This window comes from Cavia porcellus, unplaced genomic scaffold, assembly GCF_034190915.1.
Source record: "Cavia porcellus strain 051 isolate PalLab524CR breed Dunkin Hartley unplaced genomic scaffold, mCavPor4.1 scaffold_33, whole genome shotgun sequence".
Lineage (NCBI taxonomy): Eukaryota > Metazoa > Chordata > Mammalia > Rodentia > Caviidae > Cavia > Cavia porcellus.
In genome coordinates, this window is record NW_026947516.1 from 7,648,977 (window position 1) to 7,670,705 (window position 21,729).

The 21,729-nt window shown below is 46.0% G+C and overlaps 1 protein-coding gene across 2 annotated transcripts in view; it reads right to left on the reverse strand.

Moving 5' to 3' along the window:
* Positions 1-21,729, reverse strand: part of Shroom2 (shroom family member 2) — a 152,750-nt gene that overhangs the window by 59,760 nt on the left and 71,261 nt on the right. For both annotated transcript variants that reach the window (XM_063243109.1, XM_063243108.1), the window contains exon 2: positions 14,745-14,896. In XM_063243109.1, the coding sequence (XP_063099179.1) occupies positions 14,745-14,896 (152 nt within the window). The remainder of the gene's footprint in view (positions 1-14,744; positions 14,897-21,729) is intronic.

Sequence of the window (21,729 nt, forward strand, 5' to 3'; positions counted from 1 at the left end):
AAACTGGAGTCTCCTTATCTTAGATACTGAGTTTCAGTGCAAGTTTGCACAGGACTCAGAATCTCCTTGGGAAGAAAGGATGAGGATGAGTCCCTGAGTTGGCTAGTTCACACAGAGCTCAGGTGGCATGGCTCTACTGATGTGGTGGACCCTGCTGTCTTGCAGCTAAGCTAAGTAGGACCAGGCTAGTGCTCCTGTCTTTGCGCCTTGCAGCATATGCTACAAGGCTGACCCAACACTTCTTAGCATCATAATCAAGGCGCCCCCCACTGACAGGCTGGAGTCTGTTTCAGCAGAGCTTTTCCATATGCCATGAGCCTTCCTGAGCCCTTGCCACAATTGCCACCATCCTGAGTGTGGCCTCTGGGTGCTATGGCCACACCTGCCCAGATGGCCAGGTGTGTCCCTCTGGAAAGCCCTACAGGTGCTCCCAAACCCAAAGACCATCTAGGCCGCTTTCTCCTCCAAACCTCCAGAAGAAAGCCAGCTTTCCTTCCCTCCTCAGCCTCTGAAGGCAGCAACAAGCTCCCCATGGGTAGAATGAAGAAAAGAACCCAAATGAGCATCTTCTGCTGCCTTACAATGATCAGACATCTCCCCCAGCAGGCCACAACATTAGAAAACAACAAAGAATTGCTTTCTAAAATGAAACCAAAGCTTTGTAACACAAAGGTTTTGATGACTCTCTGAGACAAATTCCTATACCACAGAAGTAAGAAATTACAAAATCAAGACTATACCTCATTGAATTCCTTAAAATCCTTGTGAGGAAGCTTCTGGCCATGTGAATTTCATTTTCAGCTGGCTTTTTGGGTGCTAAAATATCCCCTGCTTCTTTCATGTTTCTTTATAGTTAGTTAGAGAAATAACTTACATTGACTGAAATGGAGGCAAACAGAAAGAAAAAGAAAGGTGAGAAAAGAAAATGTCTGGTGCTTGCTGCAAGGCTGTCTGTACTCCAATGCCCAAATATCTGGTGTACTAGCTGGGACTGGTGGGGCTGCAGTCCTCAGTAGACAGAAGGAATGTTCTTCCCGAAAAACTACCATCAGCCAGCACAGATAAAAAAATCAGCCATGAAGTTGCTCTCACAACAGATGTGCAACAGATTAAAAATGGCTGTGAAGTTCTGCTACTCCCTATGTCAACACAAGTGGCTTCACATTCGTCCCCTTGACCCTGAGCTGGCCCAAGTGACCTAAGAAACAGAATGGGAAGAAGGCCATTCTGGCACATTTGAGCACATCTACAGGAAGCCATTTCTCTTCTTCCTAGATGCCTGGAAGGAAGGAAGGAAGGAAGGAAGGAAGGAAGGAAGGAAGCCCTCCACCAACTAAGAAACCCAGCAATCTGGGGTAGCCATATTGTAAGGGTGCCCAAGTCAGCCTTGCGGGACAGGTGGCAGAGACTGAAGCAAACCACAGCCAGTGGTCACAATGCTGCAGCCTATGCTTCAGACAGATCAGAAAGAGGCCACTTGCCATGATTCCCCTGCAGAGAGGGCGTGAAGAAAGACTAAGGAACCCAGCCAACAGCCAGGAACCAGGTCCCTAATCCCAGGACATCTCTGCCTATTCAATCCCCCCCATCACTGCCCCTCTGCACACAGCGACACCCACTGTAGGACAGTGCATCCCTGCTGTACTGTTCCTCGATTCCTGGTTTGGCCCTGGACAAACAGGAGTCAATGCCAAGGGTGGTCACTACCAAGACAGGAAGAAAGAGGCAGGTTACTTACTTCTAGACCTCTGATGGTTGCCACACATCATTACTAAATTATTTAAAATAAAATAAATTCACCCTGGTCACATCACAGAGGTGTTCCACAACCATGGGAGACTGGTGGCTGCTACACCAGGTTATGCGGACATGGCCTTTTCTGTCGCTGCTATGAGTCCCACTAGACAGCACACCACTCAGTGTGGAAATCACCTGCAGTGTCTTCCTGCCTGCCCTGCCTACAAGAATGAGTAGCCACTGGGGGGCATAACCTGCAGCAAAACCTCCATCCCAGAATGACCAGCCTGAACACATGGCACACCTCCCACAGATGGTGTATGTTCTCATGTCTTCGCAGTGGGAATTCCACTTTGATATCCCAAATGGAGGAGCAGGGGCTTCTGATGTAGCACAGATGATCGGGATAGAAAGCAACAACCGGAAACCTGCTTCTGAAACTCTGCAGGAAGCACCTCCTGACCCAAGTACCCAGAGCTTCAAGATGTAGAATTGGTTCAAGGGGAATTACCTGTCCCCACGCATCAACTGCTCAAAACCAAGTGGGAAGCGACACAGAAATGGAAGATGATTCGCAATCGGAGGGGAAAGGAGCCCAGAGGTAACATTAACCATATGGCACAGGTAGGGGGGAAAATGTCCACCCTTGCACTGACCTCCTAAGAAAACAGGGGTGCTGTAAATGAGGCAGGCAGTAACCAGACACTATCTAGCAGTCAACAGAGCTAAATGATTCCATTCCTGGACCAAAATGTCACTCTAAAAACATGAAAAGAGCTTTTCAAAAAAACTGTAATAACGATTAATGACAGATAACATTTCAAATGTATTCTAGTACTCTAAAAGGTTTTCTATATGAGTAAAATTCAGCTTACATTTAATATGGACCTTAACAACCAATCATTTGGTTAAAATGTGGATTCTCCCACTGATGGATAAATAGATAAACAAAATGTTCAAAACGCATACAATCAGAAAAAGCAAAGAAATTCTGAGACCCGCTACAACACAAGTATCATTATGGTAAGTAACAGGACAGCTACAAAAGGCTGTGTACTGTGTGATCTCACTTTAAGACAAAGCACCTGGAGGAACCACATTCCTAGAGACAGAAAATACTACGGGAGATTCCAGAGGCTGAGACAGGCAGAACAGGGATGGGTCATTGCAGTGGACTCAGCAGAACTTCAGTTTTACCAGACAAAAAGAGTTCTAAGGAATGCACAATACAAATATACTTACCACTACTGGACTGCACACTCTGGGTGGTTATAATGATAAATCACCCGTTGTGTGTACTTTACCACAGTTACAAAAAAAAAAAAAAAAAAAAAAAAAAAAATCTTAAAGTCTCTTAGGGTCTCTAGTGGCCAGAGGACATGGCTGTGCTGTGCCACGCTGTCAGGACACAAATGCATACACAGAGGTTAAACTGCAGGCATGCAAATGAGGGGTCAAGACCCGAAGTCATCGGAGTTGGGGTGCAGGCCAAGCACCCCCCCGCCACCTACTACCAACACAGTTTCTGGACAGAATAAAGAAGGTTAAGTTCGAGACATTTCTAGGTAAATGGATGCACCTTGAGATCAGACTCTTAAGTGAAGTACATTGGACACATATCTGTAAATATCATACTGTTTCTCTGGTGTGAGAAACCTAAAGCATAAACAAGGACCAAAATGTATAACAGATTGTGGAGTAGGAAGAAAATCTTCAAATGGGAAGGGGAATGAGGGAGGGATGAGGGAAAAAGGACAGAAGGGAAAACTAACCAAAAAAAGAAGAAAGAAAAGTGGAGCCAGACGTAGTGGCACATGCCTGTAATCCCAGCACTTGGGAGGCTGAGGCAGAAGGAACATTCCAAGTTCGAGACCAGCCAGTCTGAACTGTATAGTGAGACTGTCTCAAAAGGACCAAAAAAAAAAAAAAAAAGGAAAAAATGGAGGACTAGGAATATAGCTCAGTGGCACAGTGCCTGCTTGGCAAGGTTGAGATCCAAAGTTTGATTATGGCACCAAAGGGAAAAAAAGATAATGGAAACAAAGCTTTTGTAAATGGGAAGGGGAAGAAGGCTTGAAGGGAGGATAGAAGAATGAGAAAAAGGAAGAATCAAGTTATATCACATACAGGTACAAATTCTCCGTGATGAATATTGTGTATATCTAAAACATTATGCGTATCTAAAATGTTCTAATAAAAACCTGATGGCGGGGGGGGGGGGGAGCAATTTCTAGGCAGAGACATGAGCAGGCACTGATGGGTGGAAGAGGAGTCCCGAGGAAATCCAGCCATTGCACGGCCCTCGTCCATGGCTCGTGTCCTTGGGGGCTAACTGCAGGGCTAGGCTGAGGGAACACAAATGACCTGAGCTGTTCGGCAAAAAGACCACACAGAGATGCAGGTGTCTAGTTCAGGAAGACTCAGCAATGACCCTCACAGGGCCATTTCTTTAAGGGAACAAATGAAGAAAGGCAACAGAAAGGGTTATAAATTCCTCCCATGGCTGATGGCTACGATGGTGTTCACCCGCAGTGTATGCACTTTTTTGGTTATGTCCTCTGAATTTCCTGAAAAATCATGACCATCCTTGGGAATCAAATACAGGCCAGGCTGAGGACTTTCAGACAGAACGCTCTGGTGCCACCTAGAAGCCACCTACATGCATTGCACCTCCAGCATGGTTTCCCTCAGGCTCAGCCAGCACCTTGGTGTTCATGATGGATTTGAAGGCCTCTTCCCAAAGTGGCTGTGCTGTTCCCTCCCTGTGATATACATACTGGAGCCCCAGAAGTGCAGGAACTGTGAGTAGGACACAGGATGCCACAGCGTGTGCCACGGGAGCACAAACGCACTGACAAGCTGCTAATCATAATGAGTTTGAGCTCAGTCCTCTGCACCACACACTGAATGGAGGACTTCACTGAGGACACTCCATCTACTTAGCACAAAGTGTAAGAGGGAGCCAGGTGCCCTGCTCCCAGCCCGTAATCCCAGCACTCTGGGAAGCTGAGGCAGGAGGATTCTAAAGTTTCAGTCTTGCTCAGGCCACCTAGTGACTTGGCAAGACCCTGTCTGAAAATAAAAAATAAGGCACAGCGGACCCTCACTGAGAACAGCATTACTGGGTTCAACCCTCAAAAGATAAAGAGAATATTTTCATGGTTTTCCTGAAATATTTTCCCATAAATTACACATCAAAATCGATTTACACTTTCTTCAATTTTGAAAAATAATTTTACAGGGCTAGGTACTCTTTGGGTTTTGTTTTTGAAAGGAAAGGGGGTTCAGACCACAAACATAAAAATAATGTTACTATGTCCTTAAAAATTAAAAACATAGCTGGATGTTGTGGCACACACCTATAATCCCAGCACTGACGAGACTGAGGCAGGGGGATTGCTGTGAGTTTGAGGTTAGCCTGGGCTATTCAATGAGTTCAAGGCCAGCCTGAACTGCATAATGAAACCCTGTCTCAAAAAGACAAAAACAGGGGCCTGAGGATTTTGCTCAGCGGCACAAGCACTTGCCTGGCAAGCACAAGGTCATGAGTTCGATCCCTGGACCAAAAAATAAAAAATTAAAAATTTAAAAGACAAAAACAAAAATTAAGAACATGTCAGGATATTAAGTATCAGTTTGAGTAATTATTGCAAGGACTGTTCTGATGAAATATTTATTAAAAAAAGAAAATTCCTTCCCTTTCCTCAAAAAAAAAAAAAAATCACACCAGTATTGGCTTTTTTTTCCTATCCTCTGAGAAGGCAAGAATGTGCAGTCTCTCCAAACAAATAGCCCGTGCTTCATGTGCCCCGCTTGGCAAGATGGGAAGTACAGCAGGTGCCAGGTGGGGCAGCTAGGAGAGATGTCCTGGGCCTCCCAAGAGCCTAAGGAGACCAGGCCCAGCTCATGACCCTGCCAGACAGCAGGACAGCTGGGGAGAAGGTGCCAGTGGCCCAAGGGAGGGTCAAGAATCTTAGAGCCAAGAAGAGTGTTGCGAGGACTTAGTGCAAGGAAGAGAAGTGCTGAAAGCCTTAGGGGCCTCAGGGAAGCCCTGGGCACAGAGATCCCCCAAGATGAAAGTGAGGCAGCACACAGGCCAGCCCAGCGGGGTGTTGGGAGTTCCTGGGGTGGAGTAGGAAGTTGGCCAGCCAACCCTTGGCGGCCACACACAGTCCTCTAATTCTTTAAGCACACAGAAGTTTTCCTCCAACCTCAAGCAAGACTGCCTCTGACCCTGTGCTGCCTTCTTTTCCTGCCAAGCCTCCGGAAGGCCTCCCCATGCCCACTCTATCCTACTTAATTCCTTGCCGGACCACTGCCCAGAACCATCCATGGTTCTCACCTTCTTCAGAAGCAAGCCCATCTTCCCAGGTTCTTTGTCAGGCTGTAGCACTGCTTCCAGGCTCACACTGTCCTCTGGGGACACAGAGAGAAACAGCTTCCCAAGGTCCATCTCAGACTCACACTGGCCTGGCCACCTTTTCCTCCCATTACTCTCTTCATCACTAACACCGGTGGCCTTGGACATCTGATGGAACTTTGCCCCTGCTTTCATACTAACTTACCTGGGAAGAGCAGCTCCCCTGCCTTGTCCTCGGGAAATGCTTCCCTGGCCCTGCAGCCTCCCCACTTCCCTCTTGGGGTCCCCACTGGACAGAGCTCTTCTGGTCTGTGCCTTCTCTACCCACTCAACTGGGAGCTTCCCAGAGGCAGCATCTACTGGGGTGATCTTAGCCTTGGGTGGGGATGCTTCCACCTATGTTAAATCAGCACAGTAAACTCATCAGAGTATACTACGCATGCTAGCTCTGGGTGCATGTGTGTGTTTACTGTAAGAAAAAAGTGGACATCCACACACACAGTGACATGCTGGGGCTGACTTCAGGGGCAGTGCACTCTTTTCCTGGGCAGTAGTATAAACCAATGCCACGCCATGGAGGGTGATATCATGCCTGATAAAATCAACAGTCCCGTGTGATCCTTCCTGGCTTTATTCAGGAAGGGACTTAAAGAAAGGCAGAAATTCCCAGCTGACCTCAGCAGCTGAAACTCATAGATAGATCAAAGCGGCAGCTCGAGCACTGGCAGCGGCATTCACACAGGATGAAAGCCCTGTGCCCCTCTCTACCCGCTGGCTCCCCGCCTCACCCCTGGCCAAGGCAGGCCAGCTCAGCCTCTAGTCTCAGCCTCTGAGCCCTCCAGGACCCTAGCAGAGTAACTGCTGAAAGAAGGCCATACAAGGAACACACAGAGGACTGGAACCGGGGCTGACTGGAATGACTTTTTTCTTCCATTAACTCTTATCATGTTCATCCTATAAGCCTATTTAAACTGGAAAGAATCCAAAGAAAAAGAGGCTCCCCCCACTCGGTATGCAAAACACCTCCACTCTACAACACATTCCCCAACTTTGCAGAACATCACACACCATTTCATGCAACTCCATGGGTCTGTTTTTGCTTCTGTCTTTGCTGACACTGGGGGTAGAACCCTAGGCCTCCCACACACTGAGCTACTTCTCCAAGCCAAAGCTGCATATTCAATCCTTTTCATGTCTGTCTGTCTGTCTCTATGTCAATTTATCAGTACTGGGGACTGAAACCGGGCCACCTTCACAGTGATCTACATCTTCAGGCTTTGCTTTTTCCTTTTCTTTTTCTTCTTCTCCCCCTTCTTCTTCCTCTTCCTCTTCGTTCTCTTCTTCTTCTTCCTTTTTCTCCTTCTTCTTCTTCTACTTAAAGATAAGATCTCACCAACTCACTCAGGTTGAGCTCAAATTTGTGATCCTTCTTCCTCAGTTTCCCAGAATGCTAGGCTGACAGGCATATACCACCACATAAAGAAAATTATTTTTTAATTTAGGGTCTCACTAACTCACCCAGGCTGAGCTTCAAGTTGTGATCCTCTTCTCTGTCTCAGCCTCCCAAGCTGCTAAGATCACAGGGATTACACTACTACATCCTGCCAACTCCATGTTTAATGAGGGTACAACATAAACTGCTGGCTTCGTTTCAACTGAATGCATTTGTTGGCAAAATAAAAGATATTCCAAGGCAAAACATATAGCTCTTGACTGGAGAGGCAGCTCAGTGTGCTGGAGGCCTGGGGTTCCAACCCCAGGATCAGCGAAAACAAAAGCAAAAACTGACTCATTAAGTTGCATAAATGATGGATGATGTTCTTGAAGGCTATGTGTTGTTGAGCACAGTAAAGATACTCAAATGTGCAACCACTAATATAACTATAAACAGCCCATAGGATTAGCAACAGAACTAACGAGTCTTATGTATAAAAATACACAAGAGGTTTTTCCTGATATGTTGATTCAATCTGTCAGTGCTGCATAAATGAGCCAACAAGGAGGTCAAAAAAAGGCAACCAGAAATTACAGGATTGCTGCCAGTTAAATGTCATGTGAATGTACAGCTCTGAGGATTCAGCACTGTGGTGGACCATTTGCCTAGCAAGTGTAATGCCTTAGTTTCACCCCTAGCATCACACAAATACAGACAGACAGAAGACAGACAGACATGCTATACATATAAAGAGGCTCACATGCTACATCTACAAGGAGGCCTATCTTTGAAACAAATGTGAAGAAAAAGAAATGAAATCCCAACATATCCATTGACCTCTCTAGAATTCTCCAGAAAACACAAAGTCATGCATTTTCACTCAATATGCCCTCAAATTTCCTCTCAGAGGTGTGGTTATTCTTAACATCCTCAGGTTAAAAATTACTGAGACAGTTAAGAAGGAACTTCCTGCTGGAGCATGGTGGTATACTCCTGTAATCCCAGCACTTGAGATGCTGAGGCAGGAAAATCATTTGCAAGTTTGAGACCAGCCTGGGCTACAAAGTGAGCCCAAGGCCAGCCTGAACTGTGTAGCAAGACCCTATATCAAAGTCCAAAAAAAAAAAAAAAAAAAAAAAGGAGACTTCCTTCTCCTAGAAAAAGAAGCAAACAATAGGGGTATACAGGAGACAAACAAGGTTTAGGAAAATAACCTAAGAAAGCAACATTATATTCACAACATGGCAGACATGTGGGGTCATTAGTATGAAAAGCAATAAAACTCCAACATAAAGTCAGGAAAGTGCTAGGTGTGGTAGCACACACCTGAAATCTCAGTACTCTGGGAAGCTGAGACAGGAAGGTCACAAGTTTGAGCCCAACCCAGGCCAATGGACAACTTATTCCCTACCTCAAAAAATCAAAAGAAGGACCAAGGGATGTAACTCAGTGTGAAGGCACTAGGTTCAATCCCCAGACAGAAAAGAGCAGTGCCCATGGAACCACCAGCAAAGAATTCCTCTAAGTACAAGTAAGGGGCCCTGCCTGCTGCAGGTTCGCTGAGTGCAGCAATGGCTGGATGCCACTCTACAGAAGGAACATTTCTCCAATGGAAACCTTCCATCTTTAACCCACACTCTTCAACGCTCCTTTACATACTGAGGAGAACTGGTAGATGACAGTGCACATGTCTGGTCCTGGTCACTTGGGTAACCTGTCAGCTCACTCACCTGTGAGACTATCCACCTGTGCTAAGCGGCTAGTGAAAATTCCCATCTTTCATCAGTTATCACCTCACCAAGGGAGCAAGGAAGCAGTCTTCTCTTTCTCAAAGCATCAAGCCAGAGAAGGGTCCTCTGCATCCTTAAACCTTCTCATGGAGGCCAGGAGGTTTCTTTAATGGCTGCATGTGTCCCTCACTTTCTATAAAATACCAGTGCTGGATGTTAACGGTGAGGGCAATGGTGACCATCTTGCTTTCTTCCCCAGATTCCTGGCCTGCCCTGGAACTAAGGGGTGGCGGTGGAGGATGGTTGGTGGTAGCAGTTCCAGGAGGGGACGACATTTATCCAGCCATCTGCTCCAGGCTCAGCTGTGCCTGCAGAAGGTCACTGTCAGACCCACCAGCCAGCCACCTTCTCCAGGGCAGCCCCATAGCTTTTTCTGCAATCTTGGGGTCCTGGGTCTCCAGGATGGACATTCTGGGAGGCTGCGCTCCATAACCTCAGCAGGACGTCTCTCTCTCCCATGACAGCACCCTGGCAGATAGGCCAGCACAAGACATCTGTTCTCCTGCAACAGGGACCTCATCAGAGCCACTCCTTCAGGGGAAAAAAAGAGGTTGCTGGAAGTGAGGTTTACAGAGAGCACACCAAAGGTCTTTTTAAGCTTCACTGTTAACACTGTGATTATTTTCTCAAGTCCTCGAACCTCACGATGAACTTCATCTGTAGTGTGAACCCAATCACTCAGCATTCGCAGTTCTCAGAAAACAATAAATAAACACATGTGAAACCCTCTGTCTAATATATCAGACGCCATCAAGATTTCCCCACTAACTTACATAGACGGCATTTGCAGGCCTTGCTTATCCACATGCGTATATATTTCATAAAGGTCCAATATCTTTACTGCAATGAATAAAAGGAATAATGAACTTTTAACTTTCCACCATTCTTAACATAGTATATGTAAAATCTCACATACTTAGGTATTTCTCTGATTAAATAACTTAAGCCCCACACTAAATCTGAATGAAAGTAATTTCCTCCAAAATAAAACAATTCTGATCCTTAGTTTTCTGTTTTTCTCTTGATTTGCTTCATAAAACAACACTGGAAATCGCCTGAACAAGTCAGGGTGCCTGTTTGGCATAAACGTTAGTCTCTCCTCTGTTCTAACAGAAGGATAAACACAAAGGCTCATCTAAGCTTGCACAGTAGAAACGGTCCCTATGACCACGAAAGAAACCACTCCCAAAGCAGAGCTTCCCCAGCAGCCCCACTAGAAACTTTCCCTTCAAATGATCACCTGGTCCCATAAAAAGCTTGGGTGGAGAGGCGCAGGGGAGGAGAAGGGGACAGAGAGGGAAGGGGAGGAGGGTAGCAGGGTGCAATCTGCCAACACTGCTGCCAGCCCCTTCCTTACTCCTGCCATAGCACTGTGCATAGCTGCTGGCTGCCGGAACATCTGTGCTAATCAGTGTTAGGGCCCCAGGTCCACCTGCCCTAGGACAGCTCCAGGAAGCCAGGAGCAGAGGGGAGCCCTGCCCCGGACAGATTTTTGAAGCCCACGTCAACACAGCTGCGAGACATCCCAGAACGGATGCCGTGGCAAAGAAACTTGCTCCTGGCCAGTACAAGCCTGGTCACTGTGTTTGCAGCCTGCTTTGTTCAGATACCTCACCCCTGGGCAGGAAAGCTACCCCTACAGTCATCCGAGTAAAACCTCCCCTTGGCATTAATCTGCTCCTGAACACAAGCTTAGAGGATGTCATTAGATTCACAAAAGGGTTTAAGTCTGCCGCAAAGAAGCAGGAAACCACATGTGTGAACCTTGTGGATGATCCGGTGCCCCGACAGAAGTGCCTGCAGCCCAGAACAGGGTCACAAAGAAAACTTTTCAGCGTGCTTATTAAGGCTGAGATGGTAGGTGCACTCCATCATTGAGAAAACCAGTATTAGAATAAAAACTTGAGGAAAAAAGACTCAATAGGGTGATGGCAGGCTTTACAAAATAATTTATGGTGTCATACTTAAAAGAAGTGTTTGCCAAGACATGTGAAAGTCTAGGTACTTTTAGGAGCTCAGCTTACAGTACTTTGCCTATGAATTAAGAAAACCGGAAAACAGTGTGCCCACTATCAGAGACAGCCATGAGCTCCAACAAGCAGCCAACACAGTGCTCCTCTTCCTCCGCAGTCCCTGCAATAGCACAGGCTTTCAACTACCAGGCCAGGAAGTTACTGTGTCACCCAGTTCTGGCCTCAGTTTTTGCTTAAGCCAGTGAGAGCTCGATCATCACAGCCACTCAGCAAAGTAACCTGTGGTTCCCTGAAAAATTCCAGAACCCAGACCACTCTAGACCTGGCCACACCATCTGCAGGGGCCTGGACACAAAGGGCAAAAGTGCACAAGACAAGTGCAGAGAGAGAGAGGAACACATGGTAAAAAGGCCACCCTCCAACCTGGACCTCCTTGGGAAGGTACACTTCTTCTGGCCAAGCAAAGATGTAACCAGAGAATAGCTGAGCTCAGAAATACACGGACTCTTTCCCTTGGCTTGGCAGTGGGGGCGCCAAGTCCAGGGTTGAGCTACCAAATGAATTGTTTGGTTATGCTTTCAAGTAAGGCAGTAACTGATACTGATGTGCATGTCTGCAGCTCAGGCCATGAGCTATCCACAGAAGGCATTTTGATAAACCAGACATTCTTTTTCTTTAGTGCCAAGGATAAAAGCAGAGCCTCGTGCCTGTTAGCCACACGCTGTACCACCAGGCTGCAGTTGTAGCGTCTCCCACTGTGGCTTGCATAAGCGCACGTTCCACCCAGCAGCTCTGAGCAGCAACGTTAGTAAATGCCAGCTAATCCAGCAGGACAGAAGGCAGATTAGCAGGCTCTGGGGATGGCAAAGGAAGCTGGTCAGAAGATCAGAATTTAGACAAAAAAGGATACTTGTCTGGCTTGAAAAATAATTTTTAAACCACTTACTAGTGCTTTTATAATTAGGACAGTTTGGTGTTGCACACATACTATGTACATCTTTTATCAATTACAGCACTTACTCAGCGGGACAGCAATTAATCCTAGTATTAATGTATTAATTTGGAAAATTTCCTTTGCCTCACTGAACAAAGTACTATGTCAAGACTAATTTCTAGTCTAATCGGCAAAAATAATACCTACATCGACTATTGAAAATTAACAAAATAATTTTGAAAACTTCAGTATGTTATTGAGTGTGTTTGACAGTTTTTGAATTCACGGTTTGAGTTTTGGATGTTGCTATATACTACTCAAACTACTAAATTCTATGCAAACCACACATCATTCAGTACATCCATTTTTTTTCCTTTTTGAGACAAGGTCTTGCCATGCAGTTCAGGCTGGCCTTGAACTTACTTTGTAGCCCAGGCTGGCCTCAAACTCACAGCAATCCCCCTGCCTCAGACTCCCAAGTGCAGGGATTACAGGCATGCGCCACCACACCTGGCTTAGGACAACCATTTAAAGGAAACTAGTGGTTTTAAAATACAAAAAAGAGGTCAACCCTTCTGTACAAAGGTTGAATCCCTCTTCCCTGGAGATTTTCAAGACCTAAACCATCAGGTGTCCTGTGGCTTCCCCTCTTTCCTTCTCAAATGGTCTGCATGTTGTACCCTGAACAGGTTTCAGGTTTTCTGTGTCTATCATTAAATATGCACTCCTAGGTTTCGGGGGAGGGAGGGTGCCAGGAATTGAACTCAGAACCTTGCACTTGGCAGGTAGATGCTTGCACTGTGAGCTATATCCCTGGCCACACTTCTGGTTTAAAAAAAAAAAAAAAATCTGCAATCACTTGCCTAGTATGAATTCACTCTCCAGTACAAAAAAATAAAAAAGAATTACATATTACATAAATCACACTTCTAACCACATGAGGCCCAGCTTTACTTGCCAGTGCAGAAATGAAATCATAAATGATAAAACCATTTCTCAGTTCTCACATTCACAGAGAGAAAAACAAAATGACAGGAGAGGTGACATGGACACCAAGTGGCCAGCAAAACGTGGCAACATCAATCACCGTTCACGGAGCACACACCTTCCGCTGCCCTTAGGGACTCGGCCAGGGAGAAGCCCTGGGTCGCAGGCTGCTTGCTGCACCAACTGAATGGGTATCACCAAGAGCTCGGCCGGAAGCCAGGCAGCATGGCTTTCCTCATCATCGCATGGTCAAGTCTAACATGAGCCTCCTGACTCTGTAAAGTGACAGGACTTCCCCCAGCCCATCTTAGGCTCAGACATGGCCACCACTCTGACACTTCAGTTCTTGAGTTACAAGGTCTTAAAACAGTGGTCATGCATAGCATGTTCTAGAGTTTTGTGGCCCACTCCTTTAATCCCAGCACTTGGGAAGGCTGAGCAAGGAGGACTGAGACTTTGAGGCCAGCCTGGACTACACAGCAAGATCTTGTGTCATAAAAAAAAAAAATACTGTGCTTAGAAATGAGGTTGCTAAGTTAATGTGGCAAAGAACATTCTTCATTCATTTCTGAACTTCCTCCCCTAGTTCTTGGCCCAGCAATAGGAATACCTGATAGTTGGTGTATAAATGGACCCGGTGAACACCCTCCCTCTCCCTCTCTAGTGTAAAACATCAGACACAGCAGTCTGCCACTCCTATGAACAATGGGCAATGACAGGTCACTTTACTATAAGCACCATCTTATCTACATAGCACACTGCCGAGGATACAAGTATTAAACTCACTCAGCAAATGAAAATCTTACAACAACAACACTAATAGAATAAGGAACCCTTTTCTTTTTGGATGTTTGTTTGTATGTAGTTCAGGCTGACCTTAAACTCACTATGTAGCCCAAGCTGGCCTAGAACTCACAGTGATCCTCCTGCCTCAGCCTCCTGAGTACTGAAACAATAGAAATACAACACCATGCCCAGCTGGGATCTTTTCCATTTTTAATGCTGAAGTCATCCCGAGGTATAATATAGTCAGCCTCCTAAGCCTGTGAGTTCTATATCCAAAACCACTGAAAATACTTGGGGGGAAAATGCATTGGTACATGTATTGACTTTTTTCTTATAATCATTTCCTGAGCAATATAGTATAACTACTAATAAGGTGTGCTAGGTAATATCGGTCATCCAGACATGATTTGCAGCATATGCAAAGATGTGCGTAGGTTACATGCAAATAAAGTACCATTTTACAAACAGGGCTTAAGCACTCTCAGATTTGGATAACTGTAGGGCCCTGGAACCAATCCTCGAAGATATAGAGGTGGATGTAAATCTAAATGCATATATACACACACAAATGTGTATGCACATGCACACGCACATATACACACACACACACACACACACACTTCAACCCTAGTCAAGATCTTGGCAGTGATACGGACAAAGCAATCCCCCGGCAAGCTTCCCATTTGGATGTTCTACTCACTGCTGCCTGTCTTGGTCAACATGTGGGAGACACAGAGCTTACCTTTTAACCACCAGCTTCAAGGTCTTATGGGACCCTTTCACCAGGCAAATTGCTTCCTGTCTAAACCCCGAGAGGCCGATGTCATTGATGCCCACAATCTCGTCTCCAGCCAGTAACTTGTCCACAGCCGCGGCTTTACTTCCTTCCTCAATCTGTAATACAGAAGCAAGTTTTGTGAGCCTCCACGAGGAGCCAATGATTCCTGAGTCCACACCAAGTCCTGTGGTCAGCTGGGAACATAACAGGCCAGAGCTCACACGGTTCCCAGACTCGGATCCCAGAGCTGGCTGTGGGATTAGTCAGCAGCCACAGGATCTGAGTGGGTCTAGGAAGCTTGAAATGCACAGGGGCCCAGGGCTGATGGCATTACAGGGGAGACTGTAGACACACCTCTCCCTCTATCGCCCTCCTGTCCCCTTCCCAAGAACAGGGATACCTCGTGAGGCACTCCGAAAACTGCAAATCGAACCAAAAATAAGGGATCCAAAGACACCGATTCAACTTCTGCATTTTTGCACCATTTTTTATTAAGCACTCATTGTTTCTCATACATCAATCCTGCACCTGCCTTGACTGCTACATTGTTTTTTTAAGTTGTATGGCAATGCAATGGAGATACCTCACATTCATTCATATAAAGTGCACACAAATGTGAGGCTTTTGGTATGCACAGAGTTGCACAATCATCACCATGATCCATTTCACAATTCCCTAAGCCCAAAAGAAACCTCATGCTCAAGTGAGTCACTTTCTAATCCTTCCAGCCCCTGGTAATCACTAACGTACCTTCTGTGTCTAGTCTCCAGAAATTTGCCTATGCTGGGATATAGAAGCATACATTTGGCCTTTTGCATCTGGCTTCTCTCAACTTAGTATAATTATGCCTTTGCATTTCATGTATGTTGTAGCCTGAGCTTGCAGTTCATTCTTTTTTATGGCTGAACAATATTTCACGGCACAAACTGACCACACTGTGAATCTGTGTCAGCTGCTGGGCACTTGTGTGTTGTACATCTGGTCATGATGAACAATGCAGCTACAAACACTGGTATACAAGTTTTCATGTGGACATGCTTTCATTCTTGTACAGTATATACCTAGAAGGCAAACTTCTGTGTCCTACGGCAACTGGAACGTGCTGAAGAACCATCAAAGCCATTGAACCATTTTACATTCCCACCAGAGAAGTTTCCAATTCCCCCACATCCTTGCTAACACTATTATCGTAGTCTTAATCATATTCCTGTGCTACAACCGTGGTGCATATTAAGCTACTTCACTATGGCTCGAGGCTGAACACTATTTGTTCTGCATGCCTTAAATGATCCCTTGAAACTCTCACCGTGGGGCTGTGGGCATGGCTCGGTGATACAGCTCTTGACTAGCGTGTAGAGGGTCCAGTTTCCATCCCTAAGACAGCAACGGAAACAAAGACCCACAACAAAAAGGCCTGAATGCCATCTGTTTTGTAACTTTTATTCTGGGAAAATCTGATCTATCGAATCTTCGCCAGTTTTCCCTACACAGTAACAATACCATTTGAAAAGGCAATTAACCCCAGCTAATACATCTATTTTCTACACAGGCATTGGCAAACTATGGCAGTAAGCCAAATCCAGCCAGTAGCCACAGCTGCTATTGTTTTCCTGGACCGTACTGACACCATTCAGTTACCTGCTGCTACAAGGCAGCAAGGAGTCCTTGAATCACAAAGCCAAAAATATTTACTACTTGGCTTATTCCAAAAAACATCAGCCAATTCCTGTTTAGCCCCCAGAAAGGCTTTACAAACCGTAAAGAAACCCTGGTGAGAGGTGACTGGAGGCTTATTGTGAGCCATCTGTGTAGAGTCTCAAAGCTGTCCAATGCTTAGCTCTGTGCCAGGTTAACCTGAGGGTCACTTCTCCAAAGCCAGCCCAAAGACCCCCAAAACTGCTATGGGAATCCTGTCCGGAAGCGCTGACTTCTCTAAAACCTCCATCCAGAACCCAAAACAACTGAAGAATCAACACCATACATGAGTTCAAAGACTACTCCCAACAAAAATATGAAATGATTCCTTTGGTCAACAATGGGTTTTGAAAGTCGTGATAGATTGGGTATGGTGGTATATGACTCTAATCCCAGCACTCTGGGAAGCTGAGACAGGGGATCCACAAGTCTAGCTAGGCAACTCAATTACTTAGCAAGACCCAGTGTCAAAATATGAAAAAAAAAAAAAAAAAGAAAAGAAAAGAAAAAGGAAAGGAAAAAAGAGCAAAGGCTGCAACTTAGTGAGAAGGTCCTAGGTTCAACCCCCAGTAGAAGATAAAAGAAAAGGGTGGAGGAGGAGAGGAAAGGGGGAAGGGGAGGGGGAGAGACCCAGAGGCTTCCAGTAGATGGACCAAGGCAAATGGCTGTGTTGGATATAGCAGGGCAAGGTGACCTACAGACGTAGTGGCCAGCACCAGAAAGTATTCACAGCCTGGTGGTGAGATTAAAGGCCACAAAGGGAGGCCACCTGTGCAGAAATAAAACCAGGGCTCGGAGGACAGACAAGCATCCAGAATAGATCTGAGTCTGCAACACCGGTGAACAGGGGCCATCTCAGGAGATAAGAATGAGTTCCAAAAACTACCGCAACCCACAGTGTAGGAAGGGGTACGGAGCTGGCTCCAGCAGGAGCCTCTAGTACTCCAGCTGGCCTCACTCAGGTTACCAGGAAAGCCAGCAATGGCATCCAGTGCCCAGTCCAGCTATCTGGTAGACATTCAAGACCATGGCAGATGAGCAAAACAGCAGAAGCAGATTTTACTCTTGCCTTTAAACAATCATTCATCCTAGTGGAAACCACCCAAATGTCATTCAAGAGATAAATGGGTGAACTGTGGCATATACACAATGGAATACTACTCAGCCTTTAAAAATAGGAGGCCATCCAGGGGTGTCGCTCAATAGCAGAGCTCCTGCCTGGCATGCATGAGGTCTGGGTTCAGTGCTCAGCACCCTCTGACAGGATATTGTCACATGCCATGACACTGTGAACTTTGACACATCATGCTAAGTGAAGTAAGCCGGACGTGCAAAGATAGTGAATCATCTGACTTGTAGAAAGTACTGAGTGGTGAAAACCATAGACAGAGCACAGAATGGGCAATTAATATTTAGTGGGTACAGTTTCGATAGTGATGTTTGTACAACATGTAAATGTATTTAATGTCACCAACTTGTACACTGAAAAATGGTCAAGGCAGAAAGCATCTTTGTTTCTCTGGTCAATTTTAAATTGAGTGTATTTTCCCATACTAAAATGTTATACACTCCTCAGCTGGGCGTAGTGGCACATGCCCATAACTCCTGCACACACAGGAGGCTGAGGCAAAAGGATTGCCCCATGTTTGAGGCCAGTGTAGGCTACATAGTGAGTTCAGTGGCAGCCTGAACTACACAGCAAGACCCTGTCTCAATCAATCAATCAATAAAATGTTATCTGTCCTTCAGTATCTAAAACCACATGCTCTTTTCTCTAATACCTTTGAATTCAAGTATTTCAAAGAAACTCTTCAGACAAAGCCTTGATGACTAATGACCCGGTCGGAAGTATCCTGGAACAGTTTGTAAAGTAGCGCATTCTCAGGGTGACAAATTACCTGTGTGTGACTCAGCTACCACAGTGGGCTTTTTCGGACTCACTCTTGTGGATGCTCGTCTAGCAACCCTGTGAGACTCACCCCAAGCCACAGCCCTGGTAACCGCTTTACTGGGAAGAGGCCTGCAAAAGTGTTACCTCTGCACACTAGCAAAACACCCGAAGGACGACCACATTCCTCTCACAATACAGCTGCCTCACGCAACTATACCTCCTCCACTCCCCAGAAAACCTGCTCGGCTTTGTGAGATAAGGTAGTGTTTGTTTTCCACTGGTCTTCGTGCCAAGAGAAAATATCTCTGGGATATGTATGTGCTCATGGGGGAGGTAGTCAGAAAAGTACAGGCTCTAAAGAAGTACATTCTACACTTCTAATGCATTTAACTTCTCACACTGAGGAGAATGAAGAAGGTCTGAGCCTGACACTGTCACAGTTTTCCACAGGACTGAGGATAGCAGTGTCTCTCCAGTGTATCAGGAGGCCACAGAGGATGTGAATTTTACCCTGGCCCCACATTTGCAATGTAAATGTCTGCAGAAGGTTAGGGCAGGCACAGAGCAGATCTGCCCCACAGTATTCGGGAAAATCCACTGAGAAATGAAATGTCTCAGGATGTGTACAAGGGAACACCTTGCTATCCTTCTGGAAAGGTTTCTATCTAAACGTTGATGGGGGGGAAAAAACGCAAAACAGTTCAGGAAAGCCTGCAAATGCAGTCTCCAGCAGTGAGAACAGCGAGAGCTGTGCATGCTTCCCTGCCCGTGTCTCTGTGGTCCTCCTGATGGGAGACAAGAGAAACACCAACACAGGGCAGAGGGTCAGGGAAACCAAGGACTCCTGAAGTGGCAGAGCATGGCAGTGATCCCAGCTTGGAAAATCACAGGAACCAGAGGCCCTAATGGAAGGAGGAAGACCTGCTTTGTTCTGTCAGTCTGTTGCCCTATTTTAAATGGATGAATCACCTGGCACTTTATCAGTTCTGATCGCCTCAGTTTTCAGAGAGTAACCTTCCTGCAGGGCTGGCCAGTCGCTGAAGGCACCTCCAGATCTGCCCCATCAGATTGCATTCCTCATCCTAACTGGGCTCAGGTCCCAAGGGAAGGAAGCCTGATTCAGGTAGGGAAGGTGGCAGATGGCCAGGACCCAACTACCTCTCACCTCACGGCAGGTTTTGGCTTCAGTGAGACACACACGCACCCTGAAGAGAGGCAACTCGCCCTCCAAGCTGGCTGGAGTGAGAAGACAGCAACTCCTGGCCCTGAGGTGGGTCCCAGAGGACCCAGTGGAGGAAGGGGCAGCAGCTAGCAGGCACAGGAGCTTGTATCTGCAGGGCACCTAATGCCAGCCCAACACCCAAGGAGATACGTGCCATGTCCAGAGGGTAGCACAGAAAACCCAGGACAGTGGTACAGTGGTCAGCTAAGCCTGCCCCACACAAGGGGCAGCCAGGCCAAAAGGACGGCAGGAAAGGGAAACAACAGGAAAGGGATGCAAGCGGCAGAAGGGCTGAAGTAACTAAACAAGTACCAGGCCACCTGCACAGAAACTACAATCAGCCAGAATCCAGATGCTGGCTAAAAAGGAAGACGCATGCTTAACATCATAGACCCTGCCCAGACCCCACATATCCTTCTCCCAGCCCTACGGACACCCCTCCAACCCACAGACCAGTGTTGGCAAAACTTTTAGAGCTTTCAGCGACAGGAACCTGCCACTGCTGCACGCGTTGCACAGGTTCACAGAACCACTCTTAACATCACAAACTCTAGAGCCCAGCCACGGTCTGCATGTGCTTTCTGTGACAAGCCTGGGCAGTATCCTTATCAACTATTTTGTAAGTGGAAGTTTTCAGTAGCTCTGAAGTACATTTTGATTGGGGTGACGAAAATGCTTGTTTTAAAAGAGGTAAAATCATCTGCTGGTTGTTTACATTTGGGTACAACCAGAATGGAGGGTGATAGTGAATTTCAGAAGCTCCTGACAATCCCAGGTACCAGGTTAACCTTCCAGAGGAGAGGAGGAACTGTGTCTATAACCAATAATCTAAAGTATCCTCAAGAACACTCTGCACTCCCGTCCTCAACAGTTCCCAGTGTCCCCAGTCCCATTTCAGTGGAACAGCTTCTCAAAGCATCTGCCCCAATCCTGCGGGTCCTGCTCCAGTCAGAATCACGCATGCTCTGACATCACTGGGTGGGTGGGGCAGTCCAGTTTGCCTGATTTTTCTTAATGTTTGTATAACTTATTTTTACTTTTTAACTGCAGTGCATTCATGTGTGCATGCAGTACATGGTGTTTCCCCTCCTTACATGGAGCTGGTACAGGCACAGAACACATCTCATTTCCTTCTACCCCCTTTCTCTTACCCCACTCCTTCCCCTTTGAGAAGGACCTATCTCCTGCTTTCTATTATGGACCTTTCGTTTCACTCTTTATTTTCACTCTGTGTTTCACAGAAGAGAAACCTTGTGCTATTTAAATAAACTCACGTGTCTGGTATCCCGTTACCGTTACGGTCTCCATATGCATCCATTTTCCTACACCTGATTCAGGTTCATCTTTCTTTATGCCGAAGTAGTACTAAGCTGTACATAATACCACATTTTCTTTATCCATTCATCTGCCGGATATAGGCACTTTCAAGATTTAGCTTTGACTCTTCAGGGAACTCGGAGAACTCAAAAGATTTGTGCTGGTATTGTTCAGACAACTGAACGCACACGTGTTGTGCTCTGGGTCAGACAGTGTATAATGTACATACCATTGTTGCCCCCTGATTGAAATTTTGTTGTAGTTCTTTTTTTTTTTCTTTCTTTCTTTTTATCCTTGAATAAAATAGATTGGGGGGGGAGATTTAGCTTTTAGAAGTCAGACATGGTGGCACACTCCTATAATTGCAGTATTCAAGAGGTTGAGACAGGAGGACCATTGCCAAGTTCAAGACCAGCCTGGGCTACAAAGTGAGCTCAAGACCAGCCTGAACTGCATAGTGAGATCCTGTCTCAAAAAGACAAAAGAAAACAAGATTTAGCTTTTATGAATTGTGCTGCTACAAAGATGGGCAGCCACAGATCACTGCAACAAAATGAGGTCTTTCACTGTTTCAGGATGGTACCTAGAAGAGGAATTTGGGTCAAACAGAATTTCTACTTTCAGCCTTTCTGAGGAATCACCACACTCAGTTGCATGCTGGTTGTACTAATTTACAGCAGTGTAGAAGGGTTCCTCTGCCGTCACTCACCCTGACAGCCTCTCCAGCATTTGCAATCATTTGCGTTCTTGATGATGACCATTCTTTCTGGGATACGATGGAATCTCAATGTTGTTTTAGTTTGCATTTCTCCAATCACTGGCAG